General features: G+C 34.6%; 1 protein-coding gene across 10 annotated transcripts in view; it reads right to left on the reverse strand.

Annotated features, from left to right (window-relative positions):
* CEP350 (centrosomal protein 350) overlaps positions 1–12,326 on the reverse strand; it is a 137,116-nt gene that overhangs the window by 88,672 nt on the left and 36,118 nt on the right. For 9 of the 10 annotated variants that reach the window (XR_016392984.1, XR_016392990.1, XM_089910501.1 and 6 more), the window contains 3 exons: positions 9,741–10,801; positions 7,999–8,149; positions 6,429–6,601 (listed from right to left, as the gene is read on the reverse strand). Coding sequence is in view for 8 of the 10 variants with exons in the window: in XM_089910501.1 (XP_089766627.1) it covers positions 6,429–6,601; positions 7,999–8,149; positions 9,741–10,801 (1,385 nt within the window). In the remaining 2 variants the exon portion in view is untranslated. The remainder of the gene's footprint in view (positions 1–6,428; positions 6,602–7,998; positions 8,150–9,740; positions 10,802–12,326) is intronic. The other variant, XM_089910505.1, reaches the window with a different exon arrangement.

The following is a 12,326-nucleotide window of genomic DNA, read 5'->3' on the forward strand; positions in this document are numbered from 1 at the left end:
AGATTATTGAAACAAACAAAACACAAAGTGTGCATGACATTCAATGCATAACTTTAAAATTAAAAAAATTTCGGGACTTCCCTGGTGGCGCAGTGGTTAAGAATCCGCCTGCCAATGCAGGGGACATGGGTTCGAGCCCTGGTCTGGGAAGATCCCACATGCCATGGAACAACCATGCACCACAACTACTGAGCCTGCGCTCTAGAGCCTGTGAGCCACATCTACTGAGCCCGCGTGCCTAGAGCCCATGTTCTGCAACAAAGACAAGCCACCGCAATGAGAAGCCCGAGCACTGCAACGAAGAATAGCCCCTGCCCACCGCAACTAGAGAAAGCCCGTGCGCAGCAATGAAGACCCAACACAGCCAAAAATAAGTTAATTAAAAAAAAATTTCAACCTACATTTCCAACAATAGAATTGTCTATATTACATAGATAATAGTAACTTGAATATTTAAATAGCACTCTGTAATTTAAAATGCACTGCATATATATTACCTTATTGCTCTTAAACACCTTATGAAGTGGGTACCATATAATTAATTTGCTGATGAGGTTAACTAGAGATCTATGAGGCTAAATAACTTAAGGATACACAGTCGATAGCAGAAATGGGACATAAATCCAGGCCTCATGACTCTAAGTCTAGGGCATTGTTCACCTTGATGATATGTTTCAATAGCAGCCCAGAAAAATATTTGCTAGGTTAAAAAAAAAAGCAGAAAAAAGAATCATGTGCACATTTTAATGACAGTTAAAAAAATTTTTTTAATGTAGATATATGGTTAAAAAATTTTTTTAATGTAGATATATGGTTAAAGATCAAAAGAAAATGGAAAAGTAAAGAAAAAAACAATTATGCTGCACACCCATGTTCACAGCAGCATTAATCACAATAGCCAAAAGACAGAAGTAACTCAAGTGTCCTTCAACAATGCAATAACAAAACATGGTATATACATACAATGAAACATTAGTCAGCCTTAAAAAGGAAGGACTTTTTTTTTTTTTTTTTGCAGTACGTGCGCCTCTCACTGTTGTGGCCTCTCCCGTTGAGGAGCACAGGCTCCAGATGCGCAGGCTCAGCGGCCATGGCTCATGGGCCTAGCCACTCCGCGGCATGTGGGATCTTCCCGGACTGGGGCACAAACCCGTGTCCTCTGCATCGGCAGGCAGACTCTCAACCACTGCACCACCAGGGAAGCCCAGGAAGGACATTTTGACACATGCTACAACATGGATGAACTTTGACAACATTATGCTAAGTAAAATAAGCCATCCAGTCACAAAAGAACGAATACTGTATGATTATACACCTATATGAGGTCCTAGAGTAGGCAAATTCATAGAGATGCACAAAGTAGAACAGCTGTTACCAGGTGCTAAAGGCAGGAGAAAATGAGAGTTATTATTTAGTGGGTATAGAGTTTCAGTCTGGGATAACAAAACAGTTGTGGAGATGGATAAAATGGTGATAGTTGCACAAAAGTGTGAATGCACTTAATGCCACTGAACTGGACACCTAACAATGGTTAAATTTCCTAGTCAAATTCATAGAGACAGAAAGTAGAATGGTGGCTGCCAGGGGCTGGAGAGGGAGGAATAGGGAGTCACTGTTTAATAGGTACAGAGTTTCAGTACAGGAGGATGAAGACGTTCTGGAGACCTATGGTAGTGAAACTTCGTTGCAAACAGTGTGAATAAATTTAATGCCACTGAATGGTATGCTTAAAAATGGTTAAAATGGCAAATTTTATGTTAGCTATTTTCACCAATAAAAAAATAGGTAAATTTAAAAATTATGCTATATATGCTGTAGTGATAGTAATAAGGTAACAATTTTTCATTAAAATTTGGTTTAAAAAAGGAAAAAGGAGAACAGTCTTACCGTATGAGAAATATCAAAGCCAACTATCAATCAAAGAAATGCAAATCACTTCAATGAGATGCCATTTTTCATTATTAGATTAGCAAATATTTTTAAAGTAATGAAACCTTGAGTGTCATTCAGTACACACAGGAAATAATACTCATACACCATTTTCATGGGAGTGCAAACTCATATATCCTTTCTTGAGGACAACTCAAAAAATATATAAAAATCATTTCCCAGCCAAGCCCTCGACTCAGAAATTCCACCTGACTCATAGTCATTCATCCTAGGAAGCTATGTAAAGATATATACAATGAATTAAATATGCTGACTGCATTATCATAATGGGGAGAAAAACACACAAATAATCTAGATGATTATTAATCAGTGAGAAAGGATTCTATAATCTAAAATCTATTCATGATCCCTAGGCTAGAAGCAAGCTGTTAATACTGTTTATCTCTAAATTTTCCATAATACAGACGCACTCTTATAATAAAAACACTTCATTCATTTAATATATTTTTTCAAACATAAATATACAATTGAAAAATTGTTCTTGATTTCAAAAAACTAGAAATTGTAGACAATACAATGGTCTAAGCAAGAAAGACCTAAACGCCAAACAAGGGACCTATATGCAAAGAAAACGTTTGCCCACAGTTTAAAAGACTGCCAAAGGAAAGTATATTTATATGTTTTAAAGTTAAATTAAGATAAATAATTTTTTCTTATGATTACCACTTTAATCTATCAACTATTTTCAACTACATTGGGAAGGAGCTGAGTGAGCATGCAGACAATCTTTTCCACCACCAGATGGAGCATATACAACAAAATTTACACATCTTAGAACTTTGGGATAAAGTACTAAGTTTAAGTTGATGCTGTGGGAAGTAAAATATATGTTTTCTTTTTAAGGCATTGTGAGAGGATCAGGGAAACTGAAAGCCAAAAACAGTACCTGTATTTCATCTAACCAAGTTTTAGATTATAATTTTTAAAACCTATACTGAATCATATTGTTTATACTCATATATTTAATATATCATGATATCTTAACTTGTACAATATATTGCAGTAGAAGGTACACTTGATTCAGGAGTTAGAAGCCAGAATCTAGGCTTCGCCAGTAACTAGTTAGTAACCTTAGGTGAGACACTAACATAACAAAGATCGGCATTTTTGAGCAAGATCAGCATTTCCCAAAACATATTCTGCTCAATTCTAATGTAACATGCTGACAGAAGAACTGATTCTGTGGTCAAATAAATTTGAAAAATACTTCATACTATAGCCTCATCCTCATCCTAAAATAAATAATCCATATTAGCACATTAAAAGTGTTGATGAACACCAAAAGCACACGCACCAAAAGCAAAAATAAATATGTGAGACTACATCAAACTAAAAAACTTCCACACTTTGTCTTCATCAACAAAATAAAAAGACAACCTATGGCAAAATACTTACAAGTCATATACCTGATAAGGGCTTAATATCCAAAATACATAAATAATTCACATAACTCAATAGCAAACAATCCAGTTAAAACATGGGCAAAGGAACTGAATAGACAGTTTGCTAAAGGGAAAACAGTATGGAGGTTCTTCAAAAAACTAAAGTAGTACTACCATATGATCCAGCAATTCCACTTCTGGGATTTTATCCAAAGAATATGAAAACACTAATTCGAAAATATATATGCACTCTGATGTTCATTGCAGCATTATTCACAACAGCCAAAATATGGAAACAACCATCCATCAGTGGATGAAGGGATAAAGAGGTGGTACATATACAATGGAATATTACTCGACCATGAGAAAGAAGGACATCCTGCCATTTGTGACAACATGGATGGACCTTGAGGGCACTGTGCTAAGTGAAATAAGTCAGACAGAGGAAGACAAATACGGTATAATATCACCTATATGTGGAATCTAAAAAATCCAAACTCGTAAAAGGACAGAGTAGAAAAGTAGTTGTCAGGGGTAGAGGAAATAGGAAGATATTGGTAAAAGATTACCAACTTTCAGCTATAAGATAAATAAGGTCCAAGGATCTAATGTATAACATGGTTACTGTAGTTGATAATACCGTATCATATAATTGAAATTTGCTAAGAGAGTAGAACTTAAATGTTCTCACCAATATATATATATAGTGATGGATGTGTTAGTTAACGGACTAGATGGAAGGAATTCTTTCACAATATATATGTATATCAAATCATCACGATGTACACTTTAATTACCTTACAATTTTATTTGTCAATTATCCCTTAATACAGCTGTAAAAAATTAAAAGAAAAAAATATAAAAGTGTTGATGAATCCTGCAAGAAAGAAATCTGTTTCACTCTAAAAGCTTTTCCCAAGTTTATGGAACCATGGAGCTCTTTTATCCTCAGAATACTTATGAAACAGCCTATTGCACTGAATCAGTATTTCACAAGAAAAGACAGGCTCTGGGAAGTGTTGATAAAATGATGTCTAATGTTCCTGCCAAAGACTTTCAGAACACTTCCAATTTGCAAAGAATTATACTAGGTAAATGATTTAAAAAGAATCTATTCCTAGCACTCTCACATTGGAAGTATAAAGTGGCACTAGCTTTTCTGAAGAGCTATTTGGCAAAATGTATCCAAATTTTAAGCACGGCATACTCAGTGTCCCATTATCTCCCTTCTAGGATTTTCTCTTAAAGGAAAGAACCAGATCAAATGCATAAAGATGCATTTGTAAGGATATTCAATGCAGCAGTGTTTATAAAAAGAAAAAAAAAAAAGAACCTAAATGTCTAGCAATGGGGAATTGGCTAAATAAATTACAATATATTCAAATAACAGAACACTAGGTAGTCACTACAAAGGGTTATCCATATTTACTAACACAGAAAGGCATCTGTAACCCATTAACATAAAAAAATATCGCATAAAATGTGATCTTGTACATGTAACGTTTTCTATTTACATATGCCTACTGATTGTCTAGAAGGATTCTTACTAAAAATGTTAACATTTCACATCCATTAGAATGTCTGTTCTTCAAAAGAAACAAAAATCCAGAAAACAACAAGGGTCATTTTAGTATGTATGTGGAGCAACCGGAACCCTTGTGCACTACTGGTGAGAATGTAAAAGGTTGTAGCTGCTATGGAAAACTGTAAGGCAGTTCCTCAAAAAAATAAATATAGAAATGCCTTTTGATCCAGCAAGTCTACAACTGGGTATATACACAAAAGAACTGAAAGTAGGGATTCAAACAGTATTTGCACACCAGTGTTCATGTCCACATTATTCCCAATAGCCGAAAGGTTGAAACAACCAAGATATCCATCAACTGATGAAAGAATACACAAAACGTGGTATATACATATAATGGAATATTATTCAGCCTTAAAAAGGAAGGACATTCTGACACATGCTACAACATGGATGAAATTTGAAGACATTATGTGAAATGAAATAAGCCAGACACACAAAGACGAATATTGCATGATGCCACTTATATGAAGCACCTAGAGTAGTCAATTTCATAGAGACAGAAAGTAGAACCGTGGTTAACAGGGGCTCAGGGAAGGCAGGAAAGGGAAATTGCTGCTTAATGGGTTCAGAGTTTCAGCATGGGATGATGAAAAAGCTCTGGAATTAGGTAATGACGATGGTTGTACAACACTGTGAATGTGCTTAACAGCACTGTATTGTACACTTGAAAATGGTTAAAATGATGAAGTTTACATTATGTATATTTTACCACAATAAACTAAAATAAAATCTAAAAAAATGTTAACATTGGTTATCTCTAGGTAGAGGGAATACAGGTGATTTTTAATTTTTAAATATTTTCTATATTTACAGATTTCTCCTCCCCCCCTTTTTTTTTTAACTCAATGAGCAATTTTTTACTATCAGAAAAAATAGTTTTGGAGGCAAAATCATTCCCTAGGGACCATCCGGTGAGCTTAAGAAGGCTTTGCCTAATTACTGTTATCTTCTCACCTCTAGGCTTACAGAGCAAATGAGATGTACATATTATACATGTAAGCTTCGAAATTACCATATAAAGCATCTATTATCATCTTCATTTTATAGATAAGGAAACTTGAGTATTATATTTATTTAATAACACTCAGAAATGTACATGATATAAAGTTTTTTAAAAAGCACTTGCAAGACAATATGATTTCACTTCTGTTTTTTAAATAAAAATGTATGTGGGAGTGTGCCTGATTTTATGTATATACTGGAAAAATAGGCACCAAAAACATTAATAGTAGTTACCTCTGAGCAGAAGAATCAATAGGGATTTATGTTTCTTGCATGATTATTTATCTACAGTCCTTAATTTTTTATCATTGTTAATGTATTCTTTTGTACTAAGCGTAAGATTTATAATGTCATATATCAAAAGGTATTGTTATAATGATAAATATGAAAGCCGATTACATTATCATAAAGAATTCATCTAACTTATGGAATGAAATCATAACTTTAGATCACTATCACAAAGTCACTGGTAAGAGAAAAATATTACCATGTAGAATTCCACTTACATTCTATCTTTTCCTTTTTTCCTTTCTTTCCTTTAGAAGAAGAAGATGAACGAGACGACGCAGCAGACTGGGCCCCTGATGAGTGCTGGGAGGTAACATCCACAGAGGAAAGATCATAGGCAGACTTTCTGCTAGAATGATCCTCCTGAATGCCTAAACTGTTACTACCAATACTGTCAAAGAATAAGTAATAGTGGTTAAAGCAAGAAATAAAAAGTCTCAAATCACAGCTCGAACTATAGATATTTTAAAATCTATTTAGTCACAAGGAGAATATAACTATAATCAAACACACTTTCCACTTTTCTTGGTTTCTTACTACCAGAAACCTGTATTATTCCCTATGGCTCAATTTATTACTGAGAAAAGTCTCAGGCAGTTTTTTACTGAAGTGAAACCAATAAAAATGGGTAATTCAGACACATAAGAGAAAAAAATATAATGTTGGATACTGAAAAATGTGGCCTCAATTTCTATTCAAATTTATAATTTATTAACTTCCTTCTGATAATCTTATAGGGAACAATAATTTAATATGCTCTACTTCAACTGAGAAATAAAATGCAATAAATCATATTGACTGGTGATATTAAATGTCAACACAATTAAATCCTTGCAAGTCTTGATTTAAAAATTGGTCTTTTCTTTAAAGTTCAAAATTTAAAATTATACTTCTCCTGCTATAATCTTAAGAATACTTATTTTCATTAATCCAGCTAGATATAACTAATTTTTAAAAGATCATCCAATAATTTTATGTGCATTACAATTTGTAATTTGTGAAGAAAGTTACACTGCATGTGAGTAATTACAGATTATTTTATATGGTAACAAAATTTAGGGAGGAAATTCTCTCTGGCAAAATCTGATTCACTTACTATGTGACGCTGTACAAGTAACAACCTTAGTGCTTCAGTTTCCTCTCTCAAGTAGGAATAATAACAAAAAAACTTATATCAGGCTATTGTAAGAATGAGTTAATACAGGTAAAGCCCACTCAGTCCTCTCAGTGCCTTGTACATTAAGTGCTCAATAAATATTAACGTTATAATGTTGCTATTTTTCAAAGATTTGTAAAATTTTAGATGTTATCCCAATTATAAAAAAATTTACTGATTACTTAGGATCATGAAGTCAAGGGTCTATCTAGTCATCTTCAATTCTATCACAGAAAACCATTTCTTAATCATCTCACATTAATATACCATGGGATAGTTTTCCCAATACTAACCTCTACTGGGGATTCACAGATTGATTTAACCTGTATTTTGCTTATTATGTGCCAGGCCCTGTTCTACATACTTTGTATTTCACTGAATATTCATAACACTTTAACAGAGAAGAAAACTGAGGCACAGGGAAATTAAGCAATATGCCCAAAGACAAACAACTAATAATTAGGAGAGCCAGTATTTAAACCCACAGTCTGGATCCAGAGCCCACGCTCTTAATAACCACTATGCTATCTTTAAACAAGGAAAATTTGACAAATATTCAGACCATAGTTCTCATTTGTACATTTTTCTCACTCTTCAGATTTTGCTCCATATTGTCAACATATTCTTCTTACTTGGGTTCAAGAGCTGACTTTTTTTCTGTCAAAGTCCCACTCCCTGCAGAGGAGACAAAATCATCTTCATATGAAATGCTGCTTAGAGGGGTTGTGATGGCATTCAAAGATCGTGATGCTGATGTTCCTCTTTCCAACCTGTCTTCAAATCCTGTCAAAAGTAATAATTAAAATGTGTTTTAAAACAAAAATTTAAAAAACTATAAGCAACGCATTCCATAACCTGGAGATTTACAACACAGATTTAGGGTCATTTTAGTTTGCTTTCATTAGGGCTTCTTTGCAAGTTATCTTTATACCTAACAATACATTTTTAACTTATTAGGGAAATTTTCAAACATACATGACAGTAGAGAGAATCATATAATGAAACCAGTGCATCCATCACCCACCTTTAACAATTATCAATACATGACCAATCTAGTTTCAATTAAACTTCCTATTCCCTCCATCTGTAACTCTCCCCAAATATTACTTTGAAACAAATCCCAGATAACAGATCATTTCAACTCTAAACATTTCAGTATAATATCTTAATGAAAATCTAACAGAAGGATTTAAGGACAAATCCAACTTTCTTGTGAAAAAAAATGGAGGGTGTTAATTTAAAAGCACTTTGCTATAACCAAAAGAACTTTAATATCCAAAGAACCTTAAAATTATCACCTATAGAAATAAGTGTTAAACAAAAGAGATCAAAAGCACATATAGGTCTGCACAAGATCATACCAAAATGGCTAAATATAAATTCTAGGAAAATGCAATGGGATACCCAATTAAGCATAAGCTGAACAGATGAAATCAATTCATTTGTCAGATAAGTTGATGGAAATGAAAAACCACAGTATCCATGGCTGACTTAGGGCTCAGCCTCACTCTCCAACCTGGGAATTCTAAGGTTATACTAGCATAAGATGTGTAGAATCCACCTACAGTAGAAGAACAGAGAAAGGGACTTGAAGGAATTGAGGCCACCACAGAAAAGGAAAAGTTGTGTTGCAGGATTTCAGGGATAAGAAGGGAACTTTAAAAGTTATTGTTTCAGGATCCAAATATATAGCTACACTACTCTCAAAGTCTGTTTTTAAAATTAGTTTTGACAAACAGTAATAGATCTGTTTCCACATTAGAAATGTTACTGCAGTTGCCCCTCTCAATCCTTGACCACTATATTCCCAGTGATTCACACACAAATCACTGTTTTAAGAAATATACTTATTTTCTATCTAAATATATAACTCTGGTCACAGTAAACCTAGTATACACTTGATACATACCAATCCTGAACATCACCTAAGAATTTCTCTAAATTAGACCAAAATTTCTATAACCACCAACCATTGTTTTATGACAATAACAGCTAAAAACTAAAATTTTAAAGATTAAATTAGAGGGGTGGGATAGGGAGAGTGGGAGGGAGGGAGACGCAAGAGGGAAGACATATGGGAACATATGTATATGTATAACTGATTCACTTTGTTATAAAGCAGAAACTAACACACAATTGTAAAGAAATTATACCCCAATAAAGATGTTTAAAAAAAAAAAAAAAAAAAGATTAAATTAGAATACTCTAGTTGAAGCTTGCAGATAACTCAGATTAATTTGGACAATAATAAATCTCTACTATCCTTGTAATGAATGATGAAAATTTACAGTTAAATATTATCTTGTACAGAATTGTGAAATAATTCATCTTAAGATAACATACAAATATTACAAAGGTTACTTATTTTTCTCACCTTTTCCATATAATTTATATGATTTTGTAAAAATATTAATGACACTATGTGGACTTCCCTTTGCCAATTCTTCCCATGGTCCTTTGCTTTGTGTACCACCTATGGGCCCAAAGAGTGGCAAAAATTTTTCAGCTTCCTTCTGAAACTCTTTGATGGGTTCATAAGCATTTCTTTCTCCAGCACAAAATTCCTTTTCTTTTAAGATTTCTGCTAACTTCAAAGGGGACCGTGCATCTTGACCTCCCTCTTCTTCAGAGAGACTACCCTCACTAAGAAGAGGCCCTTCACTCACTGAATCTGTGCTGGAACCAAGAGACATTTTGGCTTTGTCTTGAGAACAAGCTTGCATATCAGAGCTAGAAGAGTCAGTCTGCCTCTTACATAACTGTGCCAGCAGCCCTTCTGGTTTGGGACCAGGGGATCTCATTCTGAAGCTTGATACAGCACTATGAGGTCTTATCATCTCAGGAAGCTTTTTAAATTCACTAAGGTTGCCTACACCAGGAAGATCATCATCAAAAGTTGCATGAGACACACAGGTTCCCAGCATCTTTTGAATTCGAGCAGAGAAAACATCTTCTGCATCCTCTTTCACAAGTGGACTTATAGCCTTGGTCCAATGTCCATCTTCTTGGGGTGTTCGCTGCACATCATACTCAGTGTTCCATACTGACCCATAGTTAATGTTAGCCCCAGCTAATTTCTTAGCTTCACTTTCAATCCTGCTGGACAAAGAAGCAGCTGTTGCTTTCAAGGCTTCAATACGATCCAGTTTACTCTTATATTGGCTAGCACTAGGTTTTAACAAGGCATCTGGATGAGCAGCTGGTGAGGTCAGATATGGTTGAGGTGTAAAAGTTAATGGCCCTGAAGCCATATTATGATTCTTCCTAGTTGGTAAAATGGATTCAAAATCCTTATGCAAAATTCCTACATGCTCTAGACTCAAGAGATGGGAAAGTAAATTTCCAGCTGTTCCAACAAGGGGCTGTGGTTGAGAATGGTGGACTCGTGGACTCAGTCTGTCAGGCTGCATCCATGTAGGATCCATCAAATCCCTTCTGGAAATGAAAGTTACAATATGTTAGTTAACACAGGACTTCATAACTAAGCCACCTTTTTTTTAAGTTTTGTTTTTTCTGATTATAAGAGTAATGCATAACCACTGCACACACACAAAAAAAAAGACAAAGGATAAAAAAGATAAAGATCACTCATAGCTAACCAACGAGAAAGAGGCACTATCACTATTTCATTATATCTTTCTAGGACTTCCCTGGTGGCACAGTGGTTAAAGGTCTGCCTGCCAATGCAGGGGACATGGGTTTGAGACCTGGTCCAGGACGATTCCACATGCTGCAGAGCAACTAAGCCCGTGTGCCACAACTACTGAGCCTGAGTGCCACAACTACTGAAGCCCACGCGCCTAGAGCCCGTGCTCTGCAACGAGAAGCCACTGCAATGAGAAGTCCGTGCACTGCAACGAAGAGCAGCCCCTGCTCGACACAACTAGAGAAAAGCCGGCACGCAGCAATGAAGACCCAATGCAGCCATAAATAAATAATTTTTTTAAAAAAGAATTATATCTTTCTAAACATTTTTCTACATGTATGTTGTGTTTCATGTTATTTTCAAGAAAATGAAATCTTATCATACATACTGTTTTGTAAACAGCTTTCTTCAACTAAGACACATTTTTTAAACTATTGAGGAGAAGGCATTATAACCCTTAAAACTCCGTGGACAAAATTTTTTACAATATTGGCTCTACCTTTCTCTTTAAAAATAATGTTACATAAAAGAGAAATGCTTAAGATTGTAGGCATGATATTACTCTAACCAACACATATTTAATAAACACCAAACAGTTATGTTTAACATTGTACATACTAAAGAAATGAGATTATTACAATCTAGTTCTAAGAAAAATTGATAGGGCGTCCTTAAAGGCTAGAAACAGAATAAAGATGCCCTAGATGACATTATATAATTCACTTATATTTCCAGATTATAGACAACCTCCCTGTATACTAAGGAATACTATACAAAGGTTAAAGACTGGTGTTAACTATTAAGAAGATCCTTAGAAAAAATAACATGAGGTTTTGTCCTTGGTCTTGTCCATTATTTTTGGATGATGACATGAAGACATGCTTATCAAATTTGTAGATGACAGAAAGTTAGGAGGCATGGCTAACCCAACAAATTATTGAATTATGATTCAAAGTTATTTAGACAGGCTGCAACCTTAGACCAAAGTAGTATGAATTAATATGAAGTCCTACCAATTAAGTTCAAAAAAAACCATCTGGAGGAGGGTAACCAGGGTGATGAGGGAAATGAAAGGCATGTAATACAAGGTTTGGTTGAAGGTTATGTGGTAGCAGTCTTGTATATTGAATGACTGCTATGAAAGCAGAATAAAGGAAGACTAGTGAATAGATTCTATATCACAGAATACAGACTATTACAAATGCAAGGTGTGAGGTTATTAGTGCCCAAATTAAGCTGGTAGAAACAGAAATACAAAGGAAGTTATAAATAAAAAGGTACTGCTGAATAAAAACCCAAGATCTTTAAATTCAA

Source organism: Delphinapterus leucas, chromosome 1 (genome assembly GCF_059928025.1).
Source record: "Delphinapterus leucas isolate spDelLeu-1000000601 "Yukka" chromosome 1, BTC_Dleu_Yukka2, whole genome shotgun sequence".
Taxonomy (NCBI): domain Eukaryota; kingdom Metazoa; phylum Chordata; class Mammalia; order Artiodactyla; family Monodontidae; genus Delphinapterus; species Delphinapterus leucas.